This window comes from Colletes gigas, unplaced genomic scaffold (genome assembly GCF_013123115.1).
Source record: "Colletes gigas isolate AHSC1104 unplaced genomic scaffold, ASM1312311v1 Colletes_gigas_Sc00011, whole genome shotgun sequence".
Lineage (NCBI taxonomy): Eukaryota > Metazoa > Arthropoda > Insecta > Hymenoptera > Colletidae > Colletes > Colletes gigas.
Genome location: NW_025106640.1, coordinates 1903124 through 1923167, shown reverse-complemented (window position 1 = coordinate 1923167; position 20044 = coordinate 1903124). Strand labels below are relative to the sequence as shown.

Here is a 20044-nt window from a genome sequence, read left to right as displayed (position 1 = left end):
CTCCCGCGGATTCCAGACGCTGGGATTGGCTGTCAGGTGATATTACTGGGGAATTAACTATGTGTTTTATAGGTGGAATTTAATGCCCGTTAGAGGAATCGTTACGCGGGGAATAAAGTGGCGAGCTCGTCGTCCGTGTAACTCCGGTGACGCAATTTTCCGCTTTATAATAAATAATGTAAACTACGAGCGGCCCTAGATTATTTACTCCCCATTACCGCGTTTAATGGACTGGCCGTTACGACGAAACGCCAGTTACACCCGTTACCCAAAAAGGAACGAATACGTTTGAGGTGATTGCATCGGTTTTCGAAACAAACGCATAAACATTATCAGCGGTATGTCGATAAAAAGGCTCGTAAGTACTGCAGTCCCCGTTTAAGCGTCCTTCGCTGTCCCCACCGATCGAAAACGAGACCTTGGAACGAACTTTGAACGTCTTGAAAAAATCGACGTGTGAAACCTGGTGCAACGTTTGTAATGTTACTGGAAGTTTTTCATAACAAAAGGGTTGAAAGAGTGAATGTCAGAACTGTTAATCTAGAAGAGAGTATCCTGAATCCGATTGAAGAAAACGAAGAGCAACAGCAATGGGGAATGTCGGGCACGCGACAGTGTGGAGAGTTTTGCGAAACCAACTGCTTTATCCTTACCATGTTTAGAGAGTACAGGCACTTAACGAAGATGATTTTCCTTAGAGAGTTAACTTTTCTGCTTGGTTGCTAAGGATGTCTATTGCCGACAAACTTTTTTTTTACCCGTCTGTTTTATTTACAGGCTGGGATTCACCAGAAATGGGAATGGTCAACAACGCTCGTCGTTGGACCGAAGATCTATACAGGGTGTTCGGTCACCCGTGGGAAAAATTTTAATGGGAGATTGTAGAGGCCAAAATAAGACGAAAGTCAAGGATATCAATTTTTTGTTTGAGGCTTCGTTAAAAAGTTATTAACAATTCAATTCAAAAATTTCAAATCGTTCTGGAAAAATTATTTTCGGTTTTGGGAGCGAATTACAATTATTTTTGGTGAATAGACATACCCCCGAAATCCTACCCACTATCGAGAAAAAAATTCGAGTAGGTGCTGGAATTTTTAGGCGAAATTACAAAATTTCAAATCATAGAAAAAAAATTAAGTTTAGTTACAGGGGACAATTACAAGCATTTTTGGTCATTACACATACCCCTGAAATCCTACCCACTTTCGAGAAAAAAATTCTTCACCGAAAATACAATTTCTGACCAGAAATGCTTCCTCGAAATTTCATGGAAATGTTTAAAATATCATAACTTCTGAACGGATTGGAAGATTTTAATGTTTCGAAAGGCAAACAACGCGTATTTTAGTGAAGAATATGTAGAAATTTCAAAAATATTCGAAAAGTTGTCCCTTGATCCCGCAAAATCAGAAAAAATTCCATAAAAATGGTCCAATTTTCAAACGGCCATAACTCCTACAATACTGAACGTATCTCATTGAAACTTTTTTCTAAAGTAGAGCTCATGGGTATCTACAAAGAAGTATTAGACAACTTTTCTGTATTGCGTCAAATAAAATTATTAAAAATGAAAAACGAATTTTTAAGAAAAATCGTTTTGTAAAAATTATTTTTGGTTGCAGGGGTGAATTACAATCAATTTTGGTGAATACACATACCCCCGAAATCCTGCGCATTTTCGAGAAAAAAATTCAGTACGAGCGGAACTTTAAACATTAATAACTTTTTAACGAAGCCTCCATCAACAAATTGATATTCTTGATTTTCGTCTTAGTTTGGCCTCTAGAATCCCCCCTTAAAATTTTTCCCAGGGATGGCCGAACACCCTGTATATTATTCTTTTATCAAACGACCGATAATCGAAATCAACATGCGTGGATTTCTTTCGAAAAGGTCCATTTTGAGAATTCGTGAAGCGTACTGCATTACCAGCGTATCTTCGCTTATCTGCAATTGTATTTGTGTTTGTAAACATCGACGGTAATACGGTACTATCGGTACTCTGTTGATCCTAAGACCTTTTCACTGTGAGTTTGTGACAAGTTATCGCAAATGACAAGATACAACAACCAAGAATATACGGACATGATGCTTACATCGGGAGCTTATAGACGACAATGTTTCAGCTGAAAGTAGATTAATTTTTCAGCACGACGAAGCACCCTTACATTTTACAAGGATTAAAAATTTGTTCACTAAGATCACAGCTTCCAATGTCTACTTATGAAGTTGCATCAACAACAATCTCCACAAAAAGTATTTACATTAGCAGACACTTTGATAGTAACCTTGATCTTGATATACATATGTTGTGCAGACAAGTGTACTAAATAATACCAAAGGAAAGTTACCTAACGGAGGGATAATAATTCAGCTATTATCCGAATAAAATTTTGCCCGGCTCTGGCATTTACATTGCAACGGGCAAATGAGGAAAGAGGTATCTACAACCGTGACGCTGCGTTAAGTTTAAATATTGCTACGAGGCCATGGATTTAAACGACGCGGGTCGGAATTCTTACGCATGCGTAATTGGATAAGGATCGGAGAGGTTGTCGCCCCCTCGCGATCCACGCTGCTTCCCGAAACGCACACACACACACGCCGAAGAAAGAGGAAACTTTATTACAGTCGTATTTCTTTGGTTGGATCGGCTGAAACAGTACGCGTGCTCGTAATTTTAGTGAAACCCAACCCCCACCAGGCTCTGTCCACCCCCCCCACTCCGACACCAGTTACCGCTGCATTTTATTATTCCGATCGGTCGGAATAATTGACCACCTTCGGAGGGCCGTTACTTCTTCGCCGTGACTTCGACCAAACGCAGCGACGCGTTTATACCTTCCATGGGACACGAGGCGAAATGGATTCGGGGGGCCACCGTCTAAAAAAGAACACGAATTGAAAGGACAGTCGGAGGAAACAAAGAACGACGAGAAAATCGAAGAGCGAGGAGGCAAAACATTATTCGACACTCGCGACGATCAAGGTTAACAGAAGCGCAAACAGCGGTCGAACGGGACGCGCAATCTAGAACGCTGATATCGAGCACGACAGAAGACTTTAATGTTTTCTAAATTGATGTTCTTCCTGCGTCATCCCGCTTACGCAATGCACGCGTGCTTTTGATCATATGATTCATTGTTCTAATTCGATGCAGATCGTGTTTATACGGTTAGAACTTTTCGCGGGCTTCCTGGTTTGATATGTTATGATGCATTAAGGATCTGCGTCCGATATACAGGGTGTTCAGCCACCCCTAGGAAAAATTTTAATGGGAGATTCCACAGGCCAAAATAAGAAGAAAATCAAGGATACTAATTTTTTGTTTGAGGCTTCGTTAAAAAGTTATTAAAAAATTAAATTACAAAATTTCAAATTCAGTTCTGGAAAAATTATTTTTAGTTATGGGGAGCAATTACAATTATTTTTGATCATTAAACATACCCCTGAATTCCTACGCACTTTCGAAAAAAAAATTCGAGTAGAAGCTGAAATTTTTCGGCGAAAACAAATTTTTTCAAATCGTTCTGGAAAAATTATTTTTAGTTGCGGAGGTCAAAGATAATCATTTTTGGTCAATACACATACCCGCGAAATCTTACGCATTTTGAAGAAAAAAATTCGAGTAGGTACTGAAATTTTTGGACGAAATTAAAAAATTTCCAATCATTCTAAAAAAATTATATTTAGTTACATGGGACAATTACAAGTATTTTTGGTGAATAGGTATACCCCTGAAATCCTACCCACTTTCAAGAAAAAAATTCGAGAATGTGTGAAATGTTTAGTCAAAATTAAAAAATTTCAAATCATATTAAAAAAATTATATTTAGTTACAGGGATCAATTACAGGCATTTTTGGTGAATGGACATACCTACGAAATCCTACGCACTTTCGAGAAAAAAATTCTTTACCGAAAATATACCGTGTGGCCGGAAATGTTTTTATAACTTTTTAACGGAGCCTCAATCAACAAATTGGTATTCTTGATTTTCGTCTCATTTTGGCCTCTGGAATCTTTCATTAAAATTTTTCACAGAGATGGGCGAACACCCTATATAATAAAATCTGTTAAGAAAACAAAAGTTAAGAAAAGGGGAATCCACAGATTCTCAGAAGAAAAAAGACATATCGAAGAAACTTAACAATATTTTTACAAAGATTGGAGATGTTATTAAACAAAATCGAGGATTCACTTATTATACATTAAATAAAAATATATTAGTTTCTTTTCTGGTAAGATACTTTTTCTTATCGACGTTGCAATATAGTATTGTGTATGGTTGCTGGTGCTGAGATTTCAAGGGCACCTTCACTTTACTTTTAAATGAAACTATTTGTATTCGGGCAAACTGATCGTCCGGTCAAAGGCAAATGCAACCAGCCGGATGACGTGTGTTTCTCAACAATCACGTACATTGGTGATAAATTAGTCAGCAGTCGTGACTGAAAATAGTTAAACTTCAACTATTATTCCGTAACATATTTGTCTTGCACTATACTACATACTGATTTGCATATGATGGTAATAAATTACATACCTAAATGCAATAAGATATAAAAATAAAATATTACAGCAGTTTTCTTATTTCACGGACACAATATGCTTTTATCTTCCGGGAGTGCATGGGCCCCAACGCGTTCGCGGACCTCGGTTTGAGAGACGCTGATCTATGAGATAATTCAGTGTGTACGTTCAAACTGTACACGCCGGACGAGTGTGAGAATGCTAAGAAAGATTTTCAACGAATGTTTTAATTTCAACTGTCTCTGGTTAAGCGGCATTCTCATGTCGTTTGTCAAATGTCCTTGGCGGTCGACTTCAAAGAAAAGGATACGAACTGTTTCATTCCGCTTGCCACGTCACGCAGGCTTTTTAACAGTACCGAGCGGCTGACACGTTACCGCTTAATTTAATAGAATGTACAAGTAGACAAGCACGAAATCACCTTTAAATACACACAGAATAGAAAACGAACCTCGAACTCTATAACATCTGATTTTTCCTTGTCGCAAATGTTCCTATTCTTCGACAAGAGTACACGAGAAATCGAGCGTAACCAAAACCGGAATTTACAATATTTATGATTTTACATCACGTACCGCAACCTTTAACATGTTTCTGAAAGCACTTTCACTTTACATAACGTGCTTTGTGCCGCAGATAATGTTTAGTAATCCGGCAACGTTCGTGCGATTAACGTTTATTAAAAAATTAATCGCTCCATCTATTATTGTAATGGAGATATCAGATTCGCGTCATAAATAGATTAAGGGTATCTGCTGGAAACTTTTTATTCCGCGTATCGGAGCTACATTGTACCATGCGGTGTTTTGATTCCACGGCTACGTAAAACTGTCCCGCGAAGGTACGAGAATTTTCGAAATAATTACTCGAGGCTCGTTGGCGCGAGTGAATTTGAACGCTCGACCGTTTTATCGAGCCCGGTCGACGATTTATCGAGATAAAAACACCGAGACGACACAATAGAAGAAAGAAGGGTAATGAACGGCAATATGTCCTCCCTGCCCCTACACGTCCCGATATCCAATGAAATAAAACGAGTCGCCTCTACGCACACTTCGCCGTGACAGCTGTCAAAAGTGGCGAAGCGTCCGCCACGCAACGCAGGCGCGAGGGAGAACCATTCAGAGAAGCAAGACAGAAAGGACGAAGGAAAAGGAGGATAGAAAGGGAAGACCGCAGGGAGGTGGACGCTCGCGTAAACACACAAAGCCTTACGCTGTTACGAGGGAGAAGGAAGTAACGTATTAAGGATAAAGGATAGAGAAAGAAGGTAAGAACCGCCACAGTGAATTCCGAGTGCGACGGCGCGGCGGTGGATACCTGTCAGCGCGCATTCCACGATCCCCACAGCGTGCTCTCGCCTCTCGTCGTTTATTACCACTAGACTTTTGCCTTCCTAACGGCAAGGACCGGCACGGTCGCACCCACAAACACACGACGCACACACAGCGACGAACTTCGTTGAACGGTATTTAAACGCACACACTGGCCGTACGGCGAGAAAAACGTATCACTTGCCACGGTAGCCGGTGAATCGCGTGGCTGCTCGCGGCGCGAACATGGCGCACAATTCTCACGCGTTCACCATCGAAGAAGCACAAAGCCCGGGGAACAACGAAGGGACCCTCCACGACGGAAGGAAGAAACCGTTGGAACGATCCGAACAATGGAACGTGACTTAAGGACACCGGAGAGCTCGAGAGCCAGCTTTACACCGCGGGGTAAATACTAGAACAAAACTCGCCGCTTTCGCCCGCGATGCGCGGCCGTGCTGGCCAATCCCCACCCGCGCAACGCCGCCACGTGGTACAACGCTTAACCAATCACAAACTGGTTACGCAGGGCCCCCCCCGGACGCGTTCGTAAAGCCGGCTCGCTACCGATCAGTTTCTTCTCTTCTCCTCTTGTACCGATTTAACGTTCGGGGACGTCGCAAAGAAACACGAAGAGAGTCTGTCCTTTTGCCGATATTCTTAACCCTGCGTTGCACGCACCGCGAGCGGCGACGCTCGATTGTTTAGTTTTTTCAATCCTATTCCGTCCTCTGATTCAACGGGTTAGACGATACCGAATCACGTGTTTCATTAATTTTTCAAATAATTTTCAATCCCTTCGCTAGCAAAGATTCTTAATATCAAAATAAGTACTAGTCAGAGATGTAAAATCATGCTTATCGAACAGGTTTCCTTTCCGAAAATTAAATTTTGTAGATTAATATATCGCATATTGTTCCCTCTATGACTAACAAGATTTACAAATTTTAGTATCATGTAGCAAAGTTAAGCAAATTGATAACAATACGTGTACAAAGGAATCCGTATATGTATATGATTCGAATGAAAAGATTACGGTAGGATCGAATGGACGATCGACTAAAATATCTTTGCGCCCAGGGGATAAACACCAAAGAAACTCTCTAGATTTGCCTGCAGCGTCACGGATAACTTACAAATCCCCTACCCACACCGTGTCAGAACGTAACACAAGATTTACCGATGACGATATCGGATACCGTACATTCATAAAATTTCCTCGCTATTCTTCGCAACTTCTAATAAACGTAACTTTGAACCTTTATCATTTTATTTATTATTTTTCTGTCTCATTTTATAATTCCATTTGCATTAACAGACCACTGATTTAATTATACTTGTTTACATAAATTTTAAAATGTTCTTTTGTCTGTACTAAAATTGTTTTACTACTGCGATCTTCTTGCTTATACAGTGTGTACCGGCCACCCCTAGGAAAAATTTTAATTTTAATTTTATTTAAAAATTTTAAAGTTCCGCCTGTAATGAATTTTTTTCTCGAAAATGTGCAGAATTTCGGAGGTATGTCTGTTCACCAAAAATGATTGTAATTGACCCCCGCAACTGAAAATAATTTTTTTAGAACGATTTGAAAATTTTTTTTTTCCGAAAAATTTCACACCTCGAATTTTTTTCTAGAAAGTGGATAGGATTTCGGGGGTATGTCTATTCACCAAAAGTGATTATAATCGAGCCCCGCAACCGAAAATAATTTTTCTAGAACGATTTGAAATTTTTTAATTGAATTGTTAATAACTTTTTAAGAAAGCCTCAAACAAAAAATTGATATTCTTGATTTTCATCTTATTTTGGCCTCTAAAATCCCAGGGATGGCCGAACACCCTGTATGTGAAATAAATAAATAGTGCTTCATACAGTAGAGCGATCTTTCTCTACCATCTTTGCAACCTTTTTATAGCATTTATTGATATTAAATAAGTTTAGCGTTACCTTTCTATCCTCGGTTGATAGCATCTTTCGTTTTCCCAGGCGTTGGCACTTTCTATTGATTATTTAAACGATTAAATAACGTAGATGACTGCCAAGAGTTTTCTTGTCATTATCTTAAAATTACGTCTCTCGAAGAAACGACGATATAATGTACTTTACGATTCGTGCCAATACTTGTATCCGTCTAGAAAGTGCATAGAAAAGGTATTTTTATTATTATTTCTATATCACTTTAGTGTGTTACTGGCTCTTGTATAACTTACCAATCCCCTACCCACACTGTGTCGGTACGTAATGCAAGATTCACCGACGATGATACCGGATACCACACATACATAAAATTTCCTCGTGATCGGTCAATTCTCTCACGCTTGACCCTCGCTCGTGTAGTTGTTTATCTTGCGCAGATACAAAGAGACGTGCAAACGCATTACACTTCCGCTGTCGTCTCGTCGCTTTCCTTTGAAGAAATGCCGTTTCCTTGTCAGAACGTTTCGTTGTTATCGCCAACGTTCTCATTTGCAGTGACGAGCCGATGCAACGAAGAAATTCGCTCTCGTTCTTCGCAAACAAAATCCCTACGATCGAAAATTTCATTTCTGTTTAACAAGCAACGGATAGACAATTATTCGTCTCTGTTAATTTTTACGCCATTGGTCTTTTATACATTTTTACGTTTACGTTTACAGCGTTGCATTGCTTACATACATTTGTGGACGCGACTCAACGGTCGTGCGAGCAGTTGGAAACATAACCGTTGAGAGCTGTCTCGATGCACGACCAATACAATCAACTTAATTGATACGATGATTTGTTCAAAGAGTACAGTCAGACGTCTTGAAAGGGGGATTACTCATACTCGTTTTACAACTACGTTTCTCAACAGAATAACGTAGCAGTAACAATGGGTATAATGTTGCATTGATTGCATATGAATTGACGATGTAAAAATATTATTGGTATTTTTACATAATATCAGAGTGTTAAGAAAAACATACAAGTTCTTTTAATTACACTTTCTAGTTTATGGTCTTTCCCATAATATCATACTTTTATATCTCATTCGATGAGAACTTTAAAAAAAGAAGCCGAAAATTTAATCTGTTAGTTTTAATAAGAAATCCAGTTGAATTTATTTTATTATACTTACAATTAGATCTTTGATATCGTCATCGGCCTTGACAAGCAAATAATTCAATCATTAACGTGGGAATAACTCGATTATCTGATTAAATGATAAACAGAACGTCTAGGAAGCGATCAAGTATATACAGTTCTCTTCAACCGTTACAAAATTGTATACCTGAACGACGTAACGAGCAATTATCTCGTCAATCACGATTATCAGCTTTTAAATGAAGTACTGTTGCAAGCACACGTAATATCGAGGGTAAAACAACAAATGAATTTTACATGACGCAAATATTGCATAATTGAATTATCAAGAGAAACATTTTAACCGAGTAAAATGGCTGCACGACGATAGTTGCGAACGAAAAAGGAGGGAAACGTTCTGATTGGTCGCTCGAAACCTCGAAACCCGAGGTTCGATTTCTTGAATCTCGAAACTCTTGCAACACGAGATACACATACACGTTACGACAATATACGAAAATATTGTGACGATACGAATTTAGTTTTATTTAAATAATAATAATTCAGTTGAATTTATACTCATTTTTAAATTCTGGATTTTGAGTTTCGAACCTTACAAAAGTTTCAGTTTCGATTTTCAGTAAAAATCAGCCTTTGATCTATTTCCCGTAAAATATGTTTCTAAAATATTAGAATTGCAAATACTATTCGTTATTAGACACCAAATGTAAACATTGTACAGTGAAAACTCGATAAATGTCTTCAAGAGCTGTTCCATAAATGATACATTTTTATCCCCACCACTAGGGGGATCCCCATTGAACCAGTGAGGCGAAGTGTAACCGGAGACGTAGCGGCTTTCTTTAAAAATCTTTATTGCCTTCGTCAACTTAGTTTAAATGTCCCTGTCAGTGTGACCACACTACTGTACAAGAAGAAAGTTTTTTATTTTTTACTTTTTTTTAATAAAAATTTTACTATCATGTAGGGAAGATTTTTCTAATTAAAATGAGACTAAACACGATATAAATCGGCCAATATTTGTTACCATAATATTGAATTAAATATTGTGTACTCGTATCTTCGCAAGGTCAGTGGATTGGTACATTTATCGAACAGTGGTAGCTAACGAAACCCCCTATTTCATAAGTGTTGCAGTTTTTGATCACTTACGAAACGGTGGAACCGTTCCGTTTGAAAATAGCTACCTCCCGTTCGATAAATGTAGCCAGCACCTCGATGCGTCGTTCTTTGATATTTCCGAGCATAGAAAAGGACAGCACAAGAAGGATAAATAAAGAGAGAAAGACTCGCAAGTACAATATTTAATTCAATATTATGCTACCAAATATTGACCGATTTATATCGTGTTTAGCCTCATTTTAATCAGAGAAATCTCCCCAACATGATAGTGAAATTTTTATTAACAAAAAGTAAAAAATAAAAAACTTTCTTCTGTGCAGTAGTGTGGTCACATTGACGCGGATATTTAAACTGGGGCGATAAATCCGAGTTTCAGTCCCTCTTTCTTCTTTAGCTACTGACTCTTTCTACGTTCGAAGCGTCGGCAAACTACAATCAAATTCGAAAGACGATTCTCCTATTCCGTAAGTGTTGCTGACCGGACCCGGAGTAGCGACATTTATCGAGTTTTCACTGTATTCAGAATGTAATATTCAACAGCAATAATGAAAACAAAGTAGAATTGAATGTCGATATCTGTCTCACACAGATTACAATGTAACGTTGTTCTAATTTTAATTACAAAATCGTTCAAATATTACCATACCTATTTCGAACGCACAATTTGTCGTATTTTATATGAGACGTAGATCAACGACGCTCGTCCCACTAAATTTCTAATAGATAACCTCAAAACAGTGATGGACTAAATATTCGATAATAATAGATGACGAATATAAACACAGTACGGTGATTAATTTGCAACGTTTATTCGATTGCACAGTTATATAAATCAATTTTTATTCGTTCATCGCGAAATATAAATTCGCTTTGTAGTTCAAATTCAAACTTTCATTTCATGAAAAATCAAGTAAAAGTTCGTATAACTTACATTCGTTGTTTGAAATTTGTATCTATCTCTGTTTCGGAACGACAGGTCAGTGGTCTTAACCATTGAGCTGTGAATGGTCGAGAATAGATCTAGTAATTTTTATTTTATACAGTTTCGAAGATTATTACTAACGTAAGTACGGTTAATTTCGACGTTACCCCGGTCATCGATACGTTCAATTTATGGCATTGGTATGACGAAACGAACAAAGTTGGGTTATGGAGGGTTAAACAGCACCGTGGTATCGTAAAGGTTAAGAACCACTGCGATAGATCGATCGGGTACGTGGATCCAGTCACCGAAACAAACGACAGGCGGCTCTGAATTCGTCTCGGGAGATCGCAGAATCCGTTCGCGGTTGTGTGTGCGACGAGTGTGTAACGGGCCACTGGCCGGTGGAATTAGTTTCTTTTTTTGAGGCAGGTCACTGACACCGAACGGCGATGGATTGACGCGGCGGGGTCAAGTTCTACGTACGCTGTCGACAGAGATTCGCGTTTAAAGGTATCGCCGAGCATTCCTTGCGGGATATCGCATTACTTACGGCACCACGATCAATCGTTCGGGCTCAGTCTTTGGCTATGCAACGAACGACGCGAGTCGTAAATCGTTGCGAAAGGCGCGAACGGCATTACTCGCGGTAAGCGGTAACTATATATGCTTACTTATTGTTAGAAGGCAAAAGTGTTCCAAGCACGTGTACATCTGTACACAAATCTATTTGATGGTTGCTCCTTAGATAACAGTTGAGCGTGTCATAAGACGTGCAGAACGATATAACCTTTCCCGACGCATCTGCACGTGTCTCGAATCCTCGAAAGTTTTTCTACGCCTCTGAGCGTACGCAGCGGTACACGTGGAATATAAACTCGAAATTGTTACGAATTATTGCGCAAGATGGCTCCACATTTAGATATCATTCGATATGCGGTTTAAGTAATAACTTTTAAAGTAGAATTTGAAAAGATTCTGATAAGATATATATTTAAAACGGACAGCGTTAATAGAATGATTTATGGTTTATAATTGTTTTTCAGCCTCTGCATGAAAATTAGAGGTTATTCAACTCGCGCATACGTGACTTTTTCTCTACTGTAGAATGTTTTCGCTTTAATCTGAGATGTTGAGTTAAATAATTTTATGGTGCTGTTGGACATCAAACAAGTTTATGATACTACGATAGGTTTAATTATTTTAAGAATATACGTATTTCTTTTCGTTTCGTAGAAAATATTGTTTCACAGCCAATTACCTTAGTAATCGTTACATAGCGATCACAACCAATTAAAACTTCCGTTCGGTTGTAATTGATACGAGGCGTTGACACGGAAAATACGCTAATATTTTGAAAATGCCGTTGATTTCTGAATTTTATTCAACCCGAGACTAGTATTTCTCATTGTCTTTCATTTTTCAATTAACGACCAGCAGGGTTACGTTACGCGCCTCTTAGACGCTCATTCATTGAATTACCATTGCTACGTATTGTGCTTGTTTGACGATCACCAACTGTGTCTGCATGAAGAGCCATCGTTACATTTGAATCAAGTAAAAGTAGAGCTTGTAGACATTATTTAATCGTCGTCTCATTTTGTACTACACACGAGTCGTTTCCTTGATATAATTTATATCTTGTGGTCTCCGAGATTGTCTATTAAATATAAATTGTTTTAGTAATTCTGTTATTGCAAAACAAGTATAAAAAACGTTATTTTAAACTTAATATTCTGTGGAGAACAATGAGGGAACTGTTTTATTAAGGAAGCATGGTTATCGCTTAAAATATTGCATACAATGAACGCCACACCTAGAAAATCGTTTGTTGTCGATAACCTCTGTAATTTATAATAATTATTCGCAAGCGTGAATGTATTACATATCTAAATAAATTACGCATACATGACGCAGCCATTTTCGAAGTAACTGTTTTTCACTTCTTTTAAAGTCGAGGCGGAAAACATATAAATGAATTCCTAACGTAAGAACGCCAATAACGGTGCTCTCCACCGCGAACGAGGCTAGTAATTAATTATCGAAGCACCTTGAGTAACGCCTATTTTATTTTTTTTACCTCAATGTTGCGATACCCTCGATACACGTAGCAGATGATGCTGCATCTTGAGAAATGAGAGGCAATGGAGCGTCTCTTCCTCTGTTTTGAACGTAGTATGCAATGGCGGATGCAAAAGGGGGGACTGCAGAGGCTAGAAGCTCCCCTTTCATTGGCCAACAAAATTCATTTAATAAATTAATATTTAGTTCTGTTTATAATTTCTAGAGATTTTGTGCACTTCTAGATTCGTCACTGGTAGTATGTACTATAGTCATCATGTAGTAAATATTAGTCATAGTCATAGAGAAAAGTAAAGTTTAATGATCTTAACATTCAAACAGTGACGATCTTTCGCAGTTTGAATAAAACATGTGTTCGGTCGTAGGAAGATCTTTTTATGACTATTTTTTACGAATTCATTTATAGATCTGTCGTCGTTCGAAGGCATCAGAGATACGTTGTCCGTGTAATCTGTCAATAAACTCGACGGATGGCTTGTCCGGTCGTCCCATGCCAAATTTAGCTTCGGTCGTGACGCAATAAACAGTTAGCGACCATATTCGTACAGCGATTCGAGAAGGGCGTTAAAAAACAGAGCATTCTCTCGGTAAAACAGGGGCGACTCGGTTGGAAAATAAGTCCCCCGTTCTACCGACAAACTTGCCCTCCTCTCACACCCACGCCGCCCTCAATCACGTTTCCGAACACAGGCTTTTCCTTCACTCTTGCTTCTTGGAAATAAACATCTCCTCGAGGCATCCACGCAATTCTAGATAACAAATCATTGAGTAATATAGGGTATCATAATTAGAATTTTTCAATCTTCACCTGTTAGCGCGACAAACGTTTATCTTGTAACGCGTTAGATATCTCTTTGGTTATGAATGACTATTCGATAACAACATTGCGAGACTCACGTACGTACTGTTATTGATATTCACGTAGCATCGTTGCTCTATCGGTACTTTTTTCAGTCGATTAACGGGGGCAAACAACATCTGTCAGAAAAGGTATTATGCAAAAATTCTTTCACCGAATGTGTACCATTCTTCCGCGAGAAGAAGGCACAGCGTGTTTGCATCTCCACTCCTGTTGCAGTCCGCTGACTCACAGGCATTGGTCGACATCAGTGACGAGGATCGGTGACAGCCAATCAGCGGACTGCAGCAAGAGTGGGGATGTAAACACGGGCTGTTGTGTCTTCTTCTCGTGGAAGGACGATACGGTCGACGTTACGTTAATGTTTCCCGCTTATATTTCAATGGGAGACAAGCACATCCTTCTGTTTATCACTTCCTGAAATCTAATTTCAATTTTACAGCCCGCTCCAGATTCCTTTTGGCGTTGCGTGCGTTAGTTTCCCACTGCATTCATTCGTAGAAGAGGTTTCTAATCGGATCTTCCAACGGATCTCGAAGCTTTCATAAACAAATAAATCTTAATTTTTTAATGATACTAAATGGATCATTGATCCTGGTTTAAACGAACCATCACATTCGTGCTAATTGATCTTTACGAGCACTCGAGTCAAGTATATTTACAAACAGAAGACAGTCTGAGACAGAGCGAAGGTTCTCAACTTTATGATGTAACTTCTCTTCAATATAATCTATGAATTGACAAATTTAAATACAGAATGATTAACAGATGCATTAATTGTGTTTTTTTTTAGATGCCATGAAAAATATTATTTTCATTCGTACAAGATATATCTTTTAAATTTTTCAATGGTGTCTAATTTGTACAATGGATTGTGATGAATGTATTCGCTGTCTAAACGTTGCAATCATTCGACGATCTACGAAATGAACAAAAAATTAACACAGTACCCATTGTAAGACGCTGAAGGACTCAGTTTCTCAGGTAATTTAAATCACCGGTGAAAGTATAGTTATCAGAAGCGTGTTGTTTTAACCGCGCGCAAAAACATCGCGGGGATGTTGTAATTCTCGTTTTTCTTTTCAAAAGAATATACATAGAATATAATTTCAAAAGAATAAAAAGTCAAACGTTTCCGTTTTATGAAGTAATCATTCCTATTACGCATGTCAGATCAATATTTACATACCTGTCCCTGTTAATGCTTATCATTTACTGTTCTTTGCATTTTTGTTATTCCTTGTATTTAAATTACGTTTAAACCAAGTTTTTGTAATCTCACAAAAACATTTAACCTCTTCAGGGATGTTTTTTTTTTTCTATTTATTATAAAAAAAAAAAACTAAACGTCTACATATGTGGCTAAGGGCGTGAAGACGTTAAATAGTATAAAATCCTATAGTAAAGTTGTTTTGCTTTAAGAATAAATATGCACGTTAGAGGAACAGCTGTACGTTTGTCGTTTTATTGAGATAGTCATTAAATTAATTTAGTTTCCACACCAACGAGACTGTACCATCAAAATCATTACATCTATTTCAATACCAGGTTATCTCTGTACAGTTATCTCTGATTTTCTTTGCGTTTGCCCAATCAAACACCAGCCAACCGCAGCAAAATGTTTACTATTACCAGTTCCGTAGCGAACGAAATCCATGAGTTAGACATCGAACTCCCGCCAGAGTCTGAAAGCATAGAATAATAATTTTGTTAGACGGCTGAAACAAATATTACAAACCATTCGTATAAATTCATAAACAGGAGACTATTATAAATTCACCACCGTGTCTCGAGTGATCGGGACATATCGATACCCTTGATCTTAATTCTTTTGAACAGATCCACGCGACGCGAGGTCACAGAGAAAAGCTAGTCTCGAGTCAGATACTCCGCGGACGGTACTTTCCTCTTGTTGACGTTTTCTCACCATAATCGTAATACTGCAGCGGTTCCGTGGAATCGTCGTCACAGTCGTCTGTAACGGATCCGATCTCCATAGCCCCGTTTCCCTCGGGTTCATCGACCTCCTGCTTACCCTCAAACGCAATCGCCGCGTAATCGGACCGCGCCTCTCGAGCCCGTTTCCTGGGGCTCCAACGACCCTTCCCGAAGTCTCTGAGGTCGATCTGAAAAATCCGAGAAAAAAGATTCGCGTACGAGTACTAACCGTAATCGTAATAGCGCGGCGACTCCGTGTCGTTCACCGTCTCCTCGTCCTCCTCTTCCTCGTCTTCGTCGGCTTTGTCGCCGCCTTCGTCGTTGTCCCCCTCCTCGTCGTCCTCGTCTTTGTCGTCGTAATCAGCATCGTCGTCCGATCGGCCCCGTAGAACGGAACGATACACCCTGGTGTTCCTCAGCTTCTTATTCGACGGTCTATTTTCGCGTAAACCGTACTCGTCGAGCCGGCGAGCCTGCAGGAGGCGACGCAGCGACGGTCGCGCGGATTCCGAGTAACGAAGCGTGTCTGCAAAACGCGTTGGAACAGCTTGCGTGCAAAATAACTCGGGAATTTCACCGCGGTGCATCGCGTAGAACAATGGGCAGCCACGAGTTCTGAAATAGCACAAGTTCACCAACCATCGTACCGAGGGAAACAATTTATTTTCCTATATTATCTTCAATTTTTCATGCATTCTTTTAGTCCTCCAAGGTAGGAGTACCTTCTGTACAGTACGTCCAATTGGAACTCGTGGCTTTGATCGTATACAGGGTGTTCGGCCACCCATGGGAAAAATTTTAACGGGGTATTCTAGAGGCCAAAATAAGACTTTAAATAAGACAAAATAAGTTATTAACAATTAAATTCAAAAATTTCAAATCGTTCTGGAAAAATTATTTTCGGTTGCGAGGGTCAATTACAATCATTTTTGGTGAATACACATACCTCCGAAATCCTATCCACTTTCGAGAAAAAAATTCGAGTAGGTACTGAAATTTTTACACGAAATTAAAAAATTTCAAATCATACTAAAAAAATTATATTTAGTTACGGGGGGCATTTACAAGCATTTTTGGTCATTACACATATCCCTGAAATCCTACGTATTTTCGAGAAAAAAATTCCTCACTGAAAATCTAATTAGGTGCCTAAATTCGTCGAAAAAAAAAATTTCAAATCATACTAAAAAAATTATATTTAGTTACGGGGGGCATTTACAAGCATTTTTGGTCATTACACATATCCCCGAAATCCTACGTATTTTCGAGAAAAAAATTCCTCACCGAAAATCTAATTAGGTGCCTAAATTCGACGAAAAAAAAAATTTCAAATCGTTCTGGAAAAATTATTTTCGGTTACGGGGGTCAATTACAATAATTTTTGGTGATTATACGTACCCCCGAAATCCTACCCACTTACTGGAAAAAATTCGAGAAGGTATGAAATTTTTCGACGGAAAAAAAAAAATTTTAAATCATACTAAAAAAATTATATTTAGTTACAGGTGTCAATTACAATCATTTTTGGTGATTAGACATACCCCCGAAATCCTGCGCATTTTCGAGAAAAAAATTCAGTACGAGTGGAACTTTAAACATTAATAACTTTTTAACAAAGCCTTCATCAACAAATTGGTATTCTTGATTTTCGTCTTATTTTGGTCTCCAGAATCCCCCATTAAAATTTTTTCCCGGGCTGGCCGAGCACCCTGTATGTATAATCGTTACGATTGTAAAATAAAAAGGTTAAGTTACAAATAAGACTTATTTTAGTTACGATACTAAATTTTCTAGTAACGTTTAGTAAAATCTGCCTTGCGATTAAATACGCCTATTTTACATTAATTTCAGATCGTTAATGCTGAACTGGGAAGATGGACGACGAGCACCGTAGAATCGAAAGCTGTGAATACAACGGGTGAGTACCTTCGAACCTTTCACGATCGTAGTTCTCGTAAACCTCTTTAGAGTCCACGCTGTTGCTGGAATCGGGCTCTCCTTCGAAAGTGAATGTTTCGACGTTGCTTGGGATACACCCTTCGGTAGAAATGCAAGGTTCCGTGAACCTGGCCGCTCTCATAATTCCATCGACGGTGTTTACCTCGCAGTAACATTTACCGAAGCCGTTGGGGCAGCTGGAAAAGTTCACACCTTTCGTCACGGACTGGGAATTCGAGGGAACCTCCTCAGAGAAGCTCACCAAAATGATCCTGGCCCGATACAGTCTATGGCTGGCTTCCCCCTGTGAAATTGTAACGATAAAAATTAAAAAATAACCATGAACATTGTTCTGTACCAGACAATCATGCTTTCTTCATTGTCTACTAGCGTTAGCGTCATTCGTTAGCGTCTTTCGTTTTTCTTTGAAAAAGTTTGCCTATAGGCGTCCATCGAATGAACGTAATAAATGCAACGGTATTCAGACCTATGTTTACGAAAATATTATCCATTCTTTTTGCGAGTCAAGTGGTCAAGATTGTATCTACAGTTCGGAAACACCCTGTACATTTGCCTTCATTTTTATTTACGTTACTTGATCTTGGCACGAAGCAATGGCTACCACGAATCCTCCGCCGCAAGTATTGTTACACTTTGGAGACGACCATCGCGACCATAAAGAAGTAATTTCAGCCGGAATTGACGTCCAAGGTCCAATTTCTTCGCAGAACTGAACGTTTCAAAGAATTTATGATTCTTAACATTGTATTTATCTCCTATCAACAAGGTGGGATCGAAACGACCTTCGGTATTTTTTTAAAAGGTTATATCTTATCGACTCTAGTTGATGCTAGACGCAGATAGCAGACATTTAAATAAAATACATAGAAAGACTTTCTAACGAAATTATCTATTACTATCTATTTTTCCACGGCGTTGCTGAAATTTTGAAAGCGAGTTTAACGTGTAATAACATTACTGGTTGTCTCTGATGGCAATTTGAAGCGCATTGGGGCGTGTGTATCCCTTTAATCGTGGTCGCTGAACACTGTGCGACACCGCAAACGCCGCGTGGCGAACACAGGGACTCTGGTAAAGGATTTAAAAAACACGTGGGGAATCCTGAAAGTGATTTGTATATATAATTTCAATTTCACGTCGGACAGTTCATGTTTATGGATGGACCAGGCTAATGGACCAGGACCAACCTTTTGTTTTGTATAACCGATGGCCAGCAAGCGAAATGGAACAGTTGCAACTTGGGGCATTCTCGCCGAGCAACGTTATGTCGCATAATCGCCTATGGACCCTTGCACTCGTATTTGAATATGGAGTAGCTTCGACGAAAGTGCAATCGACTTCCCTCTGCCTTGTCAGTTCAAACGGGCACAAATCCCAAGAGTGAAGCGTCAGACAGTGACATACACCGAGAAAAAATTCACCCACGCCGGAATTGTCCAGAATTTCCGATTCCGACGGTATGTTACGCAATTCCACGAACAACTACAAGCAATATACGAAATTGTAAGTTCCTGCCGTGGCGTGATTATCAACGTTCGTATTTGTATTCTACAAACTGTACACGAAGATTAAGATTGTATTTAAAAAAAAAGGGAAATAAATGTAATGTGTCTTGCTTACAGCGCAAAATCCTTCTCCAATTTCTACGAAAGCGCATTGCTGTAAATGTAATTGTCGTACCCAACGCGTTATGTCATAATTCGGCGATTCATCCAAGTCTTTAGATACGAACAGAAATGGGTCCCAATTATTGCCGTCCGCATTGAATCCGTCTACAACCCGACGAGCTTTTCCACGGGAGACGATCAAGACTATTGATACAAACGTAAGTATAAACATAGCCTAAGCGTTGACATCATCGAGTTGACAATGGTACCGATTACAGAGATAAACAACCATGCATAATAACTTGAAGTTGCCCCGTGTTTAATATTTTATAATTCATAAAAATATTACGTATTGTATACAATACCATTTTGAAAATAATTCCAATTGATGAAATTATACTTATTTCATATTGTAAAGTTGTTTTGGCAAATAAATAAATTGCTCCGAAAAGTAAATAAATCGAGGCGTGTGGTATCCATATTTATGTACTACAGAATTAAATTTTAAGTACGGTAATGTATAGTACAACGTGTCTGTACCATTTTAAGAGATACATTTTTAAATTGTACTCTACTACTTGAAATAGATCCATGAAACAGCTGTTTGGAATAAAGCCAACATTGCTATAAGCGTTTCTAATCAC

The 20044-nt window shown here is 38.8% G+C and overlaps 2 protein-coding genes and 1 long non-coding RNA gene across 10 annotated transcripts in view; 1 reads left to right on the top strand and 2 right to left on the bottom strand.

Annotated features, from left to right (window-relative positions):
* LOC122398432 overlaps positions 1 to 6239 on the bottom strand; it is a 100115-nt gene extending 93876 nt beyond the window's left edge. For 2 of the 8 annotated variants that reach the window (XM_043398271.1, XM_043398272.1), the window contains exon 1: positions 5853 to 6234. The gene's annotated coding sequence lies outside the window, so the exon portion shown is untranslated. Of the gene's footprint in view, positions 1 to 5852 lie in introns of all 8 variants that reach the window. The other 6 variants (XM_043398273.1, XM_043398275.1, XM_043398270.1 and 3 more) reach the window with 5 other exon arrangements.
* On the top strand, positions 6118 to 19807 carry LOC122398439. Its single transcript, XR_006259183.1, has 5 exons — positions 6118 to 6253; positions 17686 to 17752; positions 18939 to 19250; positions 19416 to 19618; positions 19679 to 19807. It is a non-coding gene; the product is annotated as an uncharacterized LOC122398439 (long non-coding RNA).
* On the bottom strand, positions 15475 to 18068 carry LOC122398437 (nucleolin-like). The gene is made up of 3 exons (XM_043398282.1): positions 17761 to 18068; positions 16064 to 16360; positions 15475 to 15581 (listed from the first exon to the last, which is right to left on the bottom strand). The coding sequence occupies exons 1-3, from the start codon at positions 17912 to 17914 to the stop codon at positions 15490 to 15492; spliced, it is 543 nt and encodes a 180-aa protein (XP_043254217.1). The 5' UTR covers positions 17915 to 18068; the 3' UTR covers positions 15475 to 15489.
* Positions 19808 to 20044: the final 237 nt, after the last annotated feature.

What these genes read in the sequence shown, in the direction of transcription:
- LOC122398437 (XM_043398282.1), bottom strand. Translation starts at nt 17,914, where the DNA reads ATGAGAGCGGCCAGGTTCACGGAACCTTGCATTTCTACCGAAGGGTGT. An exon ending in CGATCGTGAAAGGTTCGAAG is followed by an intron (nt 16,361 to 17,760) that starts GTACTCACCCGT and finishes CGCGTTTTGCAG; the next exon opens with ACACGCTTCGTTACTCGGAA. An exon ending in GCCGCGCTATTACGATTACG is followed by an intron (nt 15,582 to 16,063) that starts GTTAGTACTCGT and finishes CTATGCTTTCAG; the next exon opens with ACTCTGGCGGGAGTTCGATG.